Source organism: Phyllostomus discolor, chromosome 9 (assembly GCF_004126475.2).
Source record: "Phyllostomus discolor isolate MPI-MPIP mPhyDis1 chromosome 9, mPhyDis1.pri.v3, whole genome shotgun sequence".
Taxonomy (NCBI): Eukaryota; Metazoa; Chordata; class Mammalia; order Chiroptera; family Phyllostomidae; genus Phyllostomus; species Phyllostomus discolor.
The window spans coordinates 378,356-394,083 of record NC_040911.2 but is presented as its reverse complement, the minus strand read 5'-3'; the positions used below and the strand labels follow the sequence as shown (position 1 = coordinate 394,083).

The window sequence follows — 15,728 nt, the reverse complement described above, 5'->3', positions numbered from 1 at the left end:
TCCGCTCACGGAGAGGAAGACACAGCCCCAGCGCCCCCGCGGGTGCCCCGAGGCAGCGCGGGCACCGAGGTCACAGGCGTCGCAGGGCGCTGGGGGAGGGCCCCGGGAGGTGGCTGCCTCCACGTGCTCCAGGGGCAAACACCGAGCCTGCCTCCTGTCCCAGCCGCTTGACTGCGGTTCCTTCAGGCACGAACCCCGGGACGGACGCCGAGCCTGGGCTGCTGTGGAACCGAGGAGACATGGACCTGGCCGACCCCAGTCACCGGGGAACGGGCCACGTCGTGTGCCCGCCGGGGACCCAGGCCTGTCGGACCCAGCTCCTCCGCTGTGATCTGGACGGCGACCCCGTCCACTCTGCCGACGCTGTCACTGCCGACTCGTCGGTTTGCACGTGTGCGAGCGACGTGGACAGACGCCTCCTGGGGCGTTGGGCTCGGCGGGTGCGCACCTGCCCCCTGGGAGACTAGGTCCCCCTGCCGTCCCCGACGCAGGCCCGACGGCTGTGTCGGGGCCCCGCTGGAACACTGCAGGAGCTGGTCACCGCGCTCTGGTCGCGCCTGGAAAGCTGGGGCGTCCCCCACCCCCCGAGCTCTGAGCCAGAGGTGCCGAGGCCCGGGCTGCAGATGCAGATGCTTCCTGGGGTGTCTTTGACTCGTTAGCCGACACTCGCCCCCAGCAGCTCCCGGGCCCTGTCCTCGGCCGCCTGTGCACCGTGGCGGCCGGGCAGGCCGGGCAGGGCGTCTGGTGGAGCTTTCTCAGGGGAGAGGTTAGCGCTCCTGTCGGGAGGGCAGATGCAGGGCGGTGGCGGTTGAGATTCTTAGCTGGCGAGAACAGCCTCCCTCTAACCAGGTTTCTCGCTGCCTCCTGGCGGCCTCTCCCCCCGCCCCCCATGGGAAGGAGCCCCCCCACCCCGTCAGGTTCTGTGCCCCAGGTCGGGGGCGTTCAGGTGCAAGTCTGCTGCCTTTTCATGGTGGGGGCGCGGAGCCCCTGGGAAACAGGGCCAGTGTGCCCAAAGTGTGGCGAAGTGCAGGCCGCGCCTGCGTCCTTGAGTCGGCACCCCGCACGCAGGCCGGCGTCCTCCCTGTGACTCCCCCGTGCCCCAGAGCCCGGCCCCTGCCCAGGACAGCAGTCCACTGGGCCCCTGCCCCGGGAGAGGCCAGGGTGTCAGACCCCCGGTTCTCCAGGTGCTGGGCCTCAGACGGCAGGTCCCCGCAGGGCTCCTGTGCCCCCAGGGCCGAGGGACGGGAAGGAGGGCCTGTGGTGGCCCTGCCTTGCGGCCACGCCAGCTCCTCCCGAGGGCGGGAAGGTGGCCCGACAGACTGGGCGTGTCACAGGCCCGCTGAGGCCGTGGTCGCAGGACCCTTCCCGGGAGAGTCCGTCACCCCTGATGCACAGGAGGAGCCTGAGCTCCCCACGGGCCACCCCCAGGGCCGGCAGCGCCTCCAGGGGTGCCCAGGAGGGGGGTCCTGCCTGCCTGCCTCTCACGCCCTCCTGTGCCTCTCCCCCGCAGACGTGGCCTTCATCACGACGGTGGCGTTCGTGTGGAAGGTGTTGGCCGTCACCGTGGTCAGCTGCCTCCCGCTCTACATCCTCAAGTACTTGAAGCGCAAGCTCTCCCCGCCCAGCTACTCCAAGCTGACGTCCTAGCCCCAGCCCGGCGGCGCCCTCCTGGGCCCCCCTGTGTGGGTCCCCCCCCCCCCCGAGGGACCGCTGTGCCGCGGCCCCTGGGACACGAGGGCGAGTGCACGGAGCCTGAGGCGCGGACACCGCCGGGGGCGCACCCCCCGTGCAGGGCGGTGGCCCCGGTGTCTCCTCTTTTCTGAGATCTCATTTTCACGTTGGACCAGCTTCCGTCTCTGTAAAGCACCCCCTCGCCCCGGTTCCTGAGGTCGAACCCAGAGCCCGTCTGCCTGCCGCTCTGCAGCTTCCCAGCACGCACAGCCTCCTCGGCTGCGGCGGGGGCGGGGGAGGTCCTCCCGGCCCGGCCAATAAAGCCCAGGCTCCGAGGCTGCTGCTGTGTGTCCGGGGTCCGGGCGGGCGGGGCGGCCTCGCGGCTCCGAGTCCTGCGGCAGCTGCGGCTGTGCAGGGGCGTCGCTGTGGGGGCCGGTGTCGAAGGTGCTGCCCTCCCCACACGAGGGACACCACCTCACTGCAAAGCCCACACGTGGACGCCGCGTCCTGTGAGCTCCCGGCTGCCCAGGTGGCAGACACACACGCCTGTGACCCTGTGCAGGGAGGCCTGTCCCCAGGCTGTCCTCCTGGCACCGGGAGCTGGCCCCTGCTCTTGGTGACCGGCCCCGAGTTGTCTGGGGGCTGGGGTCCGGGCCCCGCCCCCCACAGCCCACCCCGAGTTCCCAGGAGCCCAGGGTTCTCAGCTGGTCAGTCAGGCTTCCAGAGTCTTCCCCAGCGGGAGGCTGTGGCCTCACACCCGGCCACACGGGTCTGTTTGAGCCCCTCCTGGTTTCACACCGCCCCCGGTCCCCGGGAGGGCAGGGCAGGGCTGGGGCTGGGGTGGGCGCTCCTGCTCTCGGCCACTGTGCAGGCTCCCGGCTGGGATCTGAGCCCCTCTCCCGGTGCCCGCCAGCCCGGACCCGGAGCCGTTCCCCACACGGCCCACGTGGTGCCTCTGCGCGCCGGCCTCAGCCCCTGGGCTGCCGGCCGGAAGGTTCCCCGGGCCTGGGCTGCGGGGCCCGAGGGCTCTCCCTGCTGAGGGCCAGGGGCCTGGGCAGCTCCAGCCCAGCAGAACCTGGATCCTGTGTCTGCCCGTGGGGCGTGGGGCGGGCGTCTCAGGGGTGTGACCGGCCCCGTGCCCCTCGTCTGCTCCCAGCTCCGCTGGAGAAGGGGCCGTGTGGCCGCTCCTCACACTGCGTGTCCCAGTCCGTGTGCGGGCACCAAGCCCCCGTCTTCCCTGGGACGGTGCAGGGCGGGGCTCAGGCCGGGCGGCAGGAGCTGGGCGGAAGGGCCGGGCGGAGAGTTCGTCATCGACCCTGCGGTGGGCTGAGGGCGGGGGGCCCCGAGGCAGGTGAGGCGGCTCCCAGCCAAGCTGCCCTCCGCCACCCACCCCCCCGAGTCACGGGGCCTTCACAGAGAGGAGGACCCCACGTGCGGGCTGCCCTCCCCAAGTCCGGGGGGCCGGAGGGCGTGAGTGGGTGGGGGGCTGCTGCAGCACGTTCACCCAAGGTTGTGGGTGCCCCCCTGTGACTGACAGGCGGGGGGCGGGGACGCCGTGGGGGAAGGTGCGTGGGGGGCGCAGGGCGGGCAGCGGCTGCGCTGGGGGTTCTGCGTGGGCCTGCGTGGGCTGGCCCGTGACCTCCGGTGGGCTGAGGTCACTGGGTTCGGCACAGCGGGTTGGGGAGTGACCGGGGAGGGCGGAGGGGCAGGGGTGGGAGCCAGGGGACCGGGGCGTTCAGAGAGGGAGGGACAGCTGAGCAAGTGCCCCAGGGCCTGACCTCAGGGTCTGGGGTGGACTGGACAGCTGGTAGACACACAGGGACAGGCAGAGGAAGGGGGGGCCGGGGCGGGGGTGGCCTGGCCTCGTCTCATCTCGGTGGCGGTCACAGGACACCTCAGAAAAGGCTTGAGGGGCTGTGAGGACAGGTGAGAAGGGACGGGGAGCACCTGGGCGCCACCGGCTGTAACTGCGGAGGACGCCAGCAGGTGGCGCCGGAGGCCAAGAAATAGCCAGCTGGCTGCCTGGGCTCCAGGCTGGTTCCTCACCCCGGGTGCTGACCCTGTGGAAACCACCACCAACTGGCCCCCAACCCCGTGACCTCACTGGGAGCAGGGGGGCTCAGGGTCCCAGGTCCCCCAGGAGAAACCCCCCACAGGTGCTGCTGCCTCCCTCCCGTGGCCATTCCCTGGCTGCTGGAGGCCCTGGTCCCTGCACCCAGGCCCACCCTGCTCTGGGAGGGACTTGAGACGAGTGGCTGTCTCCAGACACCCCCACCCCGAGGCCCCAGGTGGGCATGGCCCTGGGGAGCCCCGTGCTGCCCAGGGCAGCCGGTGATGGCCGGGTACTGTGGTGGTATTTGTTGTTTCCTGTCAGTCCGGGCGTTCCCGTTCTCACCTGAGGGCACAGGCACGTCGCCGGCCCGGCACCGGGTGCGTCCACTTCAGGGCTGCGGGGCGCCCGGGTCCAAGGGGTGTCCCCAAGGCCACACTGCCCTGGGGGACCCCGCCCTGGGATGTGCTCCGGGGAAGGTCGGGACCCCGGGCGCCGGCGTGCGTCAGCGTGAGCCCAGGGCTTCGAGGCCCGTCCCGGGCGGCCCTGTCCGCACACAGACCGGCCGGTCACAGCGTCCGCCCTGGGCTCGTGGTGCCGGCTCCACGTGGTCTGAGTCCTCCTGTCCTGAGTCCCTCTGGGCCTGTGTCTCCTGAGGAGAAGGGTCCTGACTTGGCCGCCAGGGGAGCCGGCAGGAGCCCCGTCTCAAGAACAGCCCTGGGGCCCCAGGGCAGGGCACTGTGGCCCCCACCGTTCCCCAGACTGGAGCTGAGAGGTGGCTGGCTGTCAGGCCCCCGCCCAGAACTTACCCTCTCAAGCCCCCCGCCCCCACCCAGCGCCGTCGTGGGCGGGGACTTGGCCTCTCTCCCCGTGGGCCTGGGGAAGCTCCTGCTCCGGCCACCAGCACCGAGGGAGCAGCCCAGCCTGCAGCCCCGGGGCCCCCAGACTGGCCCGCACGCCCGCGGCAGCCTGCTACCATCGGGGCGGGGTCCTCGGGGGCTCGTGCTCACCAACCGGCTGCACCTGGTCCCCGTCCCCACCCTGTGCCCTCACTTGGGTTCCTCTGGTTCTCCCGCGGCTCCCCTGGAGGTGCCTGGGCACGGCTGAGGCCCCCCGAAGCAGACTGGTGGCAGCCGTGTCTGTGCTGCCTCTGGGTGAGCCCCGCACACGCGCGAGCCCCCACGAAGCCCCCGCCTCGTGGCAGACGGCAGCCAGACGAGAGGAGGTGGGCTGAGGGAGGCCAAACTCCCGTCCCCTCTGTCGGTCGGCCTGGCGAGGGTCTGTGCAGACAGCCAGTCTCAGGGTCAGAGTGCAAGCGGACGGGCCGGACAGGGCCCAGAGCGTCCAGTGTGCGTCCGTGCGTGTAGGAGCCGGAGAGCACGGAGTCGGAGCTGGCGGGACGCAGCTGCGCGTGCCCCGGGGCGCGGTGGAGCAGCCCGGGGGGCACAGGGCCTGGAGCCGTGTGTCGTGGAGCCCGGGCACGGGAGAGGCCGCAGGGCAGACACGGACGTGGACACGGTGTCAGGGGGACGAGAGGCCTTCGGGGCCAGTGAGCCGCCCAGGGTGGCCACACTCAGAACCCGCCCCACAGGCCACCCTGCCCCAGAGGCCACTCCCGCCAGCCAGGCCATCCTGGGCTCCGGACGCCCCTCTGCAGGACACCTGTCCTGGCCCAGAGCCCCTGTGGTGTGCCGGGGCCACAGCTCAGTTTGGGGGGATGGACTTGGGGGCGACCAGCGTGACTGTGCCCTAGGCCACCGAGCTGTGCCCCCAACAGTGGCAAAAACGGTGGGTTTTGTTGTGTGTGTTTTACCAGCTGTTAGACACGACCCCGAGGACTGCAGCTGTCTGAGAAGCCGAGAGCCGGGTGGGGGGGTCAGTGCCCACCAGCGTCCACCTCCCAGCGAGCGGCCACCCACCCACCGCCGCGGCGCCCGGGGCTGGTCTGTCCGGGCTCCCGGCAGCCCGTGCCCACTGGTGTGTGTGGGGTGGGGGACCGTGGTCGCCGAGGGCTCAGGATCGTTTACGCTTTGGCGACACGCCACCCCTCTCCTCCTCCGAGGAGAAAAAAGGCTTCGGTGGCTCGTAAACGGTGGCCATCAGCCGGGCATCAAACACGCTGACCCCGCCTCCTGATGACTGCCTGCAGTGAATCAGAAGCACATGCTCCCCATTCCCCTTGAAACTCACTCGGGTTTCAGGCGAGTGGAAAAAGTGCCTGCAGAGCCGGTCTGGTGCCCAGCGCCTCGTTAAACCAAACGCGCTTTGAAAACAGGTTGGGGGCTGCGGAGCCCAGGCCCAGGCCACCCCCTCCGTCCCTGGCTGGAGCCTCCCGAAAACCGCGTCCCCAGCACAGACACAAGTTGCTCGGGTGGGACGGGACCACAGGGAGCGCAGGCTCCTCGTCTGAGGCGGGGCGGAGCCGGCCGGTTAGATTCAGATAAACCCACTGGGTTAAGGAGAAAGGTGCGACGTTGCCATTGGAAAACTGTTACTGTGACTGCGCAACAAGGAACCGTGGTTAATTCGCAGGTGCAAGCCCCAAATCTTACCAGAAACAAAGTAACATTTCCTGGGGCAGGAGTAGGTGTAGGAAGTGGCTCCCGAGCCTGCTCCCCCCTTGCCCTGGACTTGAAGTCCCCCTCCTCCTGCAAGCATGGGCCAGAGGACGTGCCTGCCTGGGCCTCGGGCTGACCAGGAAGGGTCAGCGGTGCCCAGGCCTCCGGGGCTCAGCACAGGCGACGCATCTCAGCCTCCCTGTGCTTCCAGGGCACCAAGGGAAAGTGAGGAGCCCGGCCGGGCCCGGGGACACGGCCTCGGGGTGGTGGGAGGCAGCTCCCACGTCCCCTCCCTCCCCCCTCCCCCCTCTTGACAGCATCATGTGCGTCTCGTGCCCCTCCACAGCCAGTCCCTCCCTTCCGCACGGAGCAGGGAAGGACGCTCTGGTCAGGTCTCCAAGCTCTGGCTCTCGTGCGACCTGGGATTCCCGCCGCTGTGGCAGGATCCCACCTCCAGCCCTGCCAGGCAAACCAGGGAAGCTGTCTCCTCGGCAGGTGGGGGTCCTTGGGTCCCCCAAGATTCGGAGGCTCAAACGGCACAGGACTGGCCTCTGGACTTGCTCTCCTGCACTTGGGCCCTTCCCCTGTGGAGGAGACCGTCTCCACCCAGCAGCGGCAGGCCCGCACCCCTGCGGAGAGTGGGGGTGGCCCCGTGAACACCCCCTCCCTGGAGCAGGGGTCCCTGGACCAAGGCCGTGGGACGGATTGCTGTGTCCAGCAAGAGTGACCGGACGTGGGCCTGGAAGCAAGTGCCCGCCCGACGCGGAGGTGCCCTGGGCAGGCTGCCGGCAGGCTGGGACGGCATGTCCTTGGGGGGCAGAGCCCGGCCCCTCCTGGGCCACAGGCGCTCCAGGGACGGGGACGGGAGGTGTGACGCGGAGTCCTAGCAGGAAGTCGGGCCACGTGGTACTGGTGGCTGGCTCCCTGGGGCCCCCACAGCGAAGGACTTCAAAGTGGGGGGCTCGGAGCAACAGAAATATACTCTCTCTCGGTTTCTCAAGAAGTCCCAGGTGGAGGCCCCAGTGGGGCCGTGCTGGCCTCTTCTGGCTGCTGGCTGCTGGCTAGCACTGGGGGTGGGGGTGGGGCGAAGGCCACGGGCGGAGGTTCTGGGTCCAGCCACAGTGCGGTCTGGGCCGCAGGAGGGAGCCGGGGGCAGGAGGGTGGTGTGGACTGCCCCGGGCAGAGCCAGCATCCACCCCCCGTCCCACCCAAAGGGCTGAAGTGTCGCTGGGGGCCCCCCGTTCTGTGGGGGCTCCTCGGCCGGACGTGGTCAAGGACAGCAGGAGTCCTGCTGTGACCTCTCACCCGGTGGCTGTGGCCCCCGAGCTGGGCCCCCTGGGGAGGAGGGGCAGGTAACCCTCTGGGAGGGGAGCGGCTTCGTTCAAACCACCCAGCCGCTCGCTGAACAAAGAAACAAGCAGATGACCACAGGCCCCAGATTGTGTGTGTGCTGGGGGTGGGGGGTACCTACACCAAAAGTTGCTACAATGCATTGTTTAGAACGTCCAGTTCCCAATAGAAAAATTACGTTGCATGCAAAAAGCGAGTGTGCACGGCACACACATCCCCCACGCACAAAGCAGCCCGCACCCCGGACCGCCCGGGACCAGATGTTGGCTTCCACAGAACAGGGCTTGAAGACACCCCCAGGAGTGGGTTCCCAGAACCAGAGCAACGCTTGGTTGGGGAAGGAGAGGGGTGAGGTGACGGTGTCCCGTCGGGTGGGCGCTGTCCGTAAAGAGAGAGGAACTGTAAACCTGGGCCAGACGGACATTCTGGGGCCACAAGGTGCGGCTGAAGCCCCGGCCCCCAGCAGGTTCCACGGCAGGTGCGCGGCGGCGGGCTTGAGGGCAGCCCCTCAGTGACACTGGAGGCCGAGGGGGGAGCAGCCGGAACGAAGAGGAACGAGGGTGGCCTTGGAGACACGAGAGACCCCACCCAGGCTGCCACGTGAGCCCGGCAGGGCCGCTCGAAGGAACTGGGGGGGGGGGGGGGAAACACCCAAAGAAATAGTGGCTGAAAGTGTCGTGAATTTATTGAAAAACAACCCACCCATCCAAGAAGCTCAATAAATGATAAACGCAGACACCCACCAACTGGTACATCTCAGTTAAAGGCCGAGCATCAAGGACAAGGAGACTGGACGCAGCAAGAGCAGGACATGTGTCGTTTACAGGGGCCCCGGTGAGGCCGGCAGTGGCTTCCCGGCAGATACGGCACAGGCGCCACGGTCTTGGGCGGGGACCCAAGAACCCTGCACTCAGCAGAGCTGTTTTTCAAAACTAAAGGTGAAATGAAGATTTTCTCAGATCAATACAAACATAATCTGCTGCTCAAGGACCCACTTCACAAGAAATACTAAAGGAGGCCCTGGCTGGTGGGGCTCAGTGGATTGGGTGCCGGCCTGTGAACCAAAGGGTCGCCGGTTCAATCCCCAGTCAGGGCACAATCCTGGGTTGCAGGCCAGGTCCCCAGTAGGGGGCGCATGAGAGGCAACCGCACATTGATGTTTCTCCCCCTCTCTTTCTCCCTCCCTTCCCTTCTCTCTAGAAATAAATAACATCTTCAAAATAAAAAAAGAAATACTAAATTTAGGAATTTCTTCAGATTGAAAGCAAGTGACCCCAGACAGAAACTGAACCCACGTGAAAAACGGTCCCAGTGAAAGTGGTTACACGATTTATAAGGTAGTTCCCATGTTTATTTTCCACCTCATAACTGATTGAAAGAGCAATTGTACAGAATAATGTGTATGTAACATAACATGGGGACGGGATTAACAGAAATATAGTAGGTTGTGCTGTATCTCCAGTAACAACACAAGAAGTGGGCCGGACAAAGCCGCACTGGTTAAGGAAATGGCGGCAGACGGCACAGAAATGGTGATTGCAGTGTTTGTGGGGTCGTAACATCACCGTTCCCAACGTGTCCGACTCAACACCGTGAGAGGGAAGGAGGGGGCAGACGACACAGGACTGACACTCGTGTGTAGCGCCGGCCTGGAGCTGGCACGGCTCCGGAGCTGCCAGTGGTGTTCACGTGTGTGATGAACCCCAGAACGGTCGCTATTTCCCTAGAACGACCACTAAGGACAGAACTCAGAAAAAGTAAAAAGAAATCATCAATTGAAATGCTACATTAGAAAAGATACACTCAAGAGAAATCAACAAAGCAGGACAGAGGAAGAAAAAGGACGGGAGAGAAACGGAAAACAGAAACGTGGAGTGGAAGGTGCACGTCGATAACGACACTGAGCGGGGCGGATGAAACCAGACCGTCACGGGCAGAGACCGCCCGACTGGACCAGGAACGTAACCCAACTCCGAGGGCTACAGGGGCACGCTTCAGATTCAAAGGTGGAGAAACACAGTTGTGCAAGGAGCAGCTACAGGAAGCTGGGGTGGCCGCACCAATGTCTGACACAGTGGGTTTCAGCCAAAGGCGTCATTGAGGAGAAAGGGGTGTTTCGCGGTGACAAAAGGCCAACCCACCAGGAAAACACAGCAAGCAGAAACACGGGCACCTAATAACGGAGCCCCAAAGTACACAAAGCAGAAACCAAAGGAATGAAGGGAAAACTGGACAGTCCCACAGTAACTCCCGCCGGACACTGCGGGGTACCCCTTTGAACGAGGGATGCAACGACCAGGCCGAACGTCCACGGGAACCAGAGACTGACCGGCCCTCGGACCAGCCAGACGCCCCAGCGGCAGTGGAGCACCCAGCCCAGCGGCGGAGCACCCAGCCTTGCTGCAGGGTGGCGCTCCAGTCCTTCCAGCGTCCGAGGAGCGTTCCGGGAGACAGCGCACGGGGTGGGGCGAAGGTGGGCTCGCAGCTGCTCGCAGGGAAAATCCCACAGTAACTGCTACTGACAGGAATGAACTTCGTGGGTCGTGCACTCACACGGGTGAACCTACGTTTGCCCCACCCCATACTGGGCCAGACACCTGGGGTCGTGTAAGGTCACCGCGCTGGGCGGTGCCGACTCGGGCCGGGGAGGTGGGCAAAGACTCCTCGGAGATGCCATGAGGACCCTGGAATGGGGTGGGGGGCAGATATGGTGGGTCGGAACGAGGCTCTGGTGATGGACTGAATCAGCGACTTCCACCCGGTGTGCGGTGCGAATTTTAAACCGCGCAGTGCCTGACTGTTCAGTCAGGGGCACGGACCTCTTTTCCCCTTAGATGGTCAAACAAAATAAAAACAACAAACAAAAAAAACCCCACCACAGCCAACACGACAGTAGTCCCATGTGAACGAACCAAAATCACACTATTTTCTGTCTGATTGGCAAAAATATACGGTACGTTTTCGGCGTGCTGCACAATGGAGTGAGTGGTCTGCGTGTGCCATGAGATGACAGGGTGAGAACCACCGACTAAGGGCGGGGCTGGGGGTGGGGCATAACGCTGCATCTCAGTGTGTGGGGGCGGGGCCGGGGGTACCAGGCCCTGGGAGGCCCCCACTGAGGCCCCCGCGTGGCTGCTGCGGGGTGGAGGCTGAAGGCCACTAGCGGCTGTGGGGAGTGGCGTGGACTGTCTCCGGATGCCCCAGGCACGTGCTCTGGTGGGGGGGGGGGGGAAGCTGGTGGACTGAGGTTTCAGATCTGGGGTTCAGGATGAGGTCAGGGCGGAAGGCCAACCGAGGCGGCCTTGGCAACCACCCACGGAGGCAGGCATTGCTGAGATACTCCACGGTGTGGGATCTCTGGACCCCAAACTCACGGGTCTCCTCTAAGAACACCCCAAACTTAAACGGAACGCCTGAATGTGCGGACACGGGAGGATAATCCAGGGAAACCCTTTTTTCCTCGGCTGCAGCCACGGCTGTGAGATTTACTTGCGTTGGCTTTTTTACAAACTCTCAGCAGTTTACTTCAAAGTAAATGACCTCTGCGTCGTCCTCAGTTCTTAACTTACTGCTCAGCTCCACGCTCTGGCCCAGCGCCAAGGTCCCCCGGCCCAGCTCCAGCGCCTCTGTCCGGCCTTCGGGCTTCCTCCCCGCGGGCGGAAAGGCGCCGGCAGGCGGAACTGTGCCGCCGAGGAAGGACCCAGAAGCTCGGCGTGCTCCCCGGTGCAGACGTGTCCGAGCGGCCCGCGCTGCGGCTCGGAGTGCGGCCCCAGCACGAGCAAGCGTGCACAGTGGGCCCGCAGAGGTCTGCGCGGTGTGCCGGAGCAACAAGTGGCACCTGCGTTGTGTCCCGCTGAGTAATGGCAGGGAAGCGGCCCTGGCCAGGCCCCCGCGCTGCACCCGGGCGAGGGCGGGTAGCGCCCGGCCAGGTGCGCCACGCGGTCCCCTGGGGCTCGCGGGGCAGGAGGCCGGCGCGCTCTCAGGTCCTCCTGACCCGGCCGGCCGCCCACACCACTGAGGCCCGGTCTCCATAGCAGCTGCGCTGAAACACAAACCCAACCAACGTGACCGCCCGGGTCTCCAGAAAATGCTGCGCCGGGTGGAACATCCCGCGCGCGCTCCAGGAGAAAGGACTTGGCACCCAAGGGGACTTTGAGAGTGGTAAGCTTCTGGGGTGTCTTCGCCCCAATAATCCACAGAAACAACAGCGATCTAAAAATAGCCTTGTTTTCTGCCCTAAGCTCCTTTTTAACTTCGTTAGTCATCACCCATTCTTAAAATAAAATCCGTGTCACGTCTCTCCTGGTAGCGGCTATAAACACACCTCCCGAGGAAGCGGGAGGCCCGGGCGGCGGGAGGGGCGCGCCGGGGCCGCGGCCGCAGGACGGAGCCCGGGGGCCGCGGCGGCCGCAGAAGCCGCCGGGGCCGGGGGCGCGCTGGCCGCGGGCTGCGCCGCCGACGCCGGAACTCCCTGCGCCCTGGCGCGCGGCCACCGTGGTCCCGGCAACGGCATTAAACAGAGGGAAACAGACGGGGATTCCGTCACCGGGCGGAGGAATAAGGAGGGCATTGAGCGCAGACAGGAAAGCGCCTTTCTGGACGCGGCGAGCGCTGTTTGCCGAGGGGGAGGGGGCGCCGCGGCGGCCAGCGCTCGGCGCAGGGGCGCCCCTCCCGCCCCTGCGGGTCCCGCGGGCTCCGGGCCCGGGCCGCCTGCGCGCGTGGGGGCGCCGGAGGGGCGCACGGGTCGGACTCGACTTTCACGCGACCCGAGGGACCCGGCGCCGCCGCGCCCCCAACGCCCGGCCTCCTCCGGGCGCGTCCGGGCAACGTGCTGGCGGGGGGCGGGGCGGGAAACGGAAACCCGCGGCCGCGCCGGGCACCCGGGTCTGGGGACAGCGGGACTCGGCGCGGAGCGATCCTGTGAGACGGGCGGGGGCGGGGCGAGGGCGGCGCGGCCCTGGCGCCCCCTGGCGGCCGAGCGCCCCGGGCCGCGCGCTGCGGGCGGGAGCATCCGGCGTCCTCGCGGGGTCCCCTGCCCCCCACCCGCGGGCCCCGCGCCGGGGGCCCCGGCTCCGCCTGAGAGCAGAGGCACAAAAGTGTGACACCCACCCGGACACCCCAGGGACGAGGCGGCCCGGCGGGAGACCCGGGGCGAGAGAGGCTTCGGCTCTGCCCGCGGACGCCGCTGGGCGGCGTCCTACCATCCGCGGCTGCGCCCCCCTTTTCTCCGGGTCCGGGCCTGGGCAACTGGGGAGCCCTCCGGCGCCCCGCAGGCCTCCTGGGTCCTGGCAGCAGACGCGTCCTTTCCGTGTGGGTTTATTTTAAGACACGAAGGGTGTCGTGCCGCAGATTTATGGGGTTTGCACACCAGACAGTCTCACCGCCCTAACACTCCCGGCCCTTCCACCGCGGCCAACGAGAAAACAGGGTCCCGCTTGGCAGCCGAGCTGCGCCGAGGCCGAGACTTTGAAAGAGGAAAGTGTTACGCGAACCGCGCGTCGGCGCGGGACTCCCGGGGCGGCCCCGCCCGCGGGTCCCAAGTGCAGCCGGGGGCCGGTAGCCGGGGAGGGGCCGCGCAGCTCCCCGGCCCCCCCCCGCCCCCGGTCCCGCGCCCGGGATGGAGGGCTCGGGCGTTCGCAGGGAAGCGGCAGAGAGTCGAGGTAGCGCCGCACAATCTGTTAGTGATTTGGCGGGGTGGGAATTTCCTTTCTCGGGCCTGCCAGGGGGAGAGCTTTTCCAAATTTCCACCACGGGGAAGCCTGCGATTTTACATAATGACTTCAGCATGCCGCGCTCCGGAGCCCCTCGGCCCTGCGCCCCCACCGCCCGCTTTGGGCGGAGAGCGACTCCGGGGACCCCGCCGGGCCCGGTCCGGGTCGGTCCGCGCGCCCGGTGCCCCCACGCGCACCCCTGCCTGCTGCCCTCGCGCCCTGGCCCGAGAGGGGCGGCCTCGCGGGGAGGGGCGGGCGCTCGGCACCGGTCCCCGCGCCACGCCGGACAGGCGGGGGCGTGATGTCACGGCAGGGAGGGGGCTCGGGAGCGGCTGGGCGGCGGGAGGCGGGGGAGGTGTTTTCCAGCTTTAAAAAGGCAGGAGGCAGAGCGCGGCCCTGCGTCAGAGTCAGAGCGAGACTTTGAGACTCCCGAGTCTCGGCGAGGGATCCGCCGCCGGCGCGGGCGCACGCCTCCGACCCCGCCACCGCCCCCCGCCACCCCACGCGGGCCCGGCCGCAGCCGTGCCGCCACGCGCGCGCACACGCCCCTCGATGACATTTCTCCGGGGAGCAAGACGCTGAGCCCGGGCAGCGCGCGTCCGCCGGGGAGTCTGCCGCCCCGGAGCCCGACCCCGGCGGTGCCCGCTCCTCCTCCTGCTCCGCGCCGCCGCGGCCGCGTGGATGCCAAGTACCAGTTTTCCAGCCCCTTCCAAGTTTCCACTCGGCGCTCCGGCTGCAGTCTTCGGGAGGGAAGAAACTTTGGGGCCCGCGCCGCCCGCCGGCGGCACCATGAAGTCGGCGGAGGAAGGTAAGCCGGCGGCCACCGCCCCCCTCGCTGCCCCCCAGTTCTGGCCCCCGCGCCCCCAGCCCCCAGCCCACCCGCCACCGCCACGGCCACCGCCTCCCGGGCGCCTGTGCCGCCCGCACGCCCCGGGGGTCCGACCCCAGGACAGCCCAGCTGGCCCCCGGCGTGTGCGCGCGGGGAGGGCGCGTGTCCCCAGCGCGCTGCACAGATTGGGAAGCGGTGTCCCCCTGGTGTTTCCCCGGAGAAGCCCTGATTTCGAGCGCGGCGTCTTGCCAATAGGTGTCTCCTCTCCTCTAGCGCTGAGCGCGCGCGCCCGGCCTTCGCGGGTGCAGCCCCGCGGTGAGTCCCGGCGGTAAAAACTCAGCCCGAAAGCGGACGGTTCGGGGGCTCGGGGAGGTCGGGCGGTCAGAACCACAGAGGACACTTTGGGAGGAAGTGATGTTTGGGAGAGGACCAGGGACGGCCTGGTTTCCAGCGCTGTGGGGCCGGGCCGCCCAGTGGCTTCGAAGACCCGTCAGCGAGGTGTGGGGCCGCGCTCCCCCAGGAGCGCTCTCTCCGGGCACAGGCCCCCAAATCCGCCCCCTCGTCGCTGATCTAGCTCAGGGCTGGCTGGCGCGGGCGATCAGAATTGCTGTCCGAACGCAGCCCCTGACCCTAGCCGTTTTTAATCCTGTAGACACAAGAGTTCCACCGTAGGAAGTGTTTCAGGACAGTTTGGAAAGTGACCCCCGGGTTTCCGGCTGCTTGCTTACAGCCACAGGGTGGCCTGGTGTGGGCTCTGGAGCCGGGCGATGGCGACTCCCCTGCTGACAGCTCCCCACCCTCCGTGGGGCAGTCCCCTGTGTCCCTTAGGAGACCCAGTGTGCCCAAAGCAGCAGGGGCCTCCCCCGGGGAGGCTCCCTCAGGTGTCCGGGGGCCCAGGGACAGGGTGGCCACCAGCCCCTGGAGGCGCCGAGGTGGCCAGCGACACCTTTCCCGAGGCCCCGTCCCACGGAGGCGGTTTCTCCAGATTACTCTGAGAGCGCGGGCGAACCTGCCCGTGTGTCGGGAGCGCTCACACTGTAGAAGGGCGGACATCCTCCGGCAAGCGCTAGAGAGTACAGGCTGCCGTTTCCTGCCTGGTCCCGCCAGTGCCAGGCCTCGGAGCGGCAGCTCCTGCAGCCCGCGGGCCCCGGGCGGGCGCCTCCAGCCGCAGCTCGGCCGCCTGCTCAGCGGGGGCCGGGGGGCCGGGCCTGGCGCCTCCTGCCGTCTCGGGCACAGCCTGAGTCAAGGAAGACGTAGCCAGTGCTTGTTGCCATTTCATCTCCATCTAGAAAAGGTTAAGGTGTGAACGTCAGGAAGTGTTGACAGAGCCAGCTCTTGCTATTAAAAATGTCTTTAAAAATGGTTGAGGTTTTGACTGTCATCCCTTGGACACTGATTTCGAAGTCCCCCCCCCCCCCCCACCACATTTCTTATCACCGCTTCTTGTTCAAACCACAGGCCTCTCAGAGTTGAGATTTTTGCACTTGGGCCGTCAGGGGTCGAGCTGCACCGAAGGCTCTCGCCCCGACGAGAGGAAAACCCGTCGACGGGGCGGTGCT

General features: G+C 67.3%; 1 protein-coding gene across 1 annotated transcript in view; it reads left to right on the top strand.

Moving 5' to 3' along the window:
* The window catches only part of ATP9B (ATPase phospholipid transporting 9B (putative)), a 100,934-nt gene extending 99,262 nt beyond the window's left edge, over window positions 1-1,672 (top strand). The window contains 1 exon segment of the mRNA XM_028524805.2: window positions 1,511-1,672. Within this exon segment, the coding sequence (XP_028380606.1) occupies window positions 1,511-1,647 (137 nt within the window). The 3' untranslated portion in view covers window positions 1,648-1,672.
* Window positions 1,673-15,728: the final 14,056 nt, after the last annotated feature.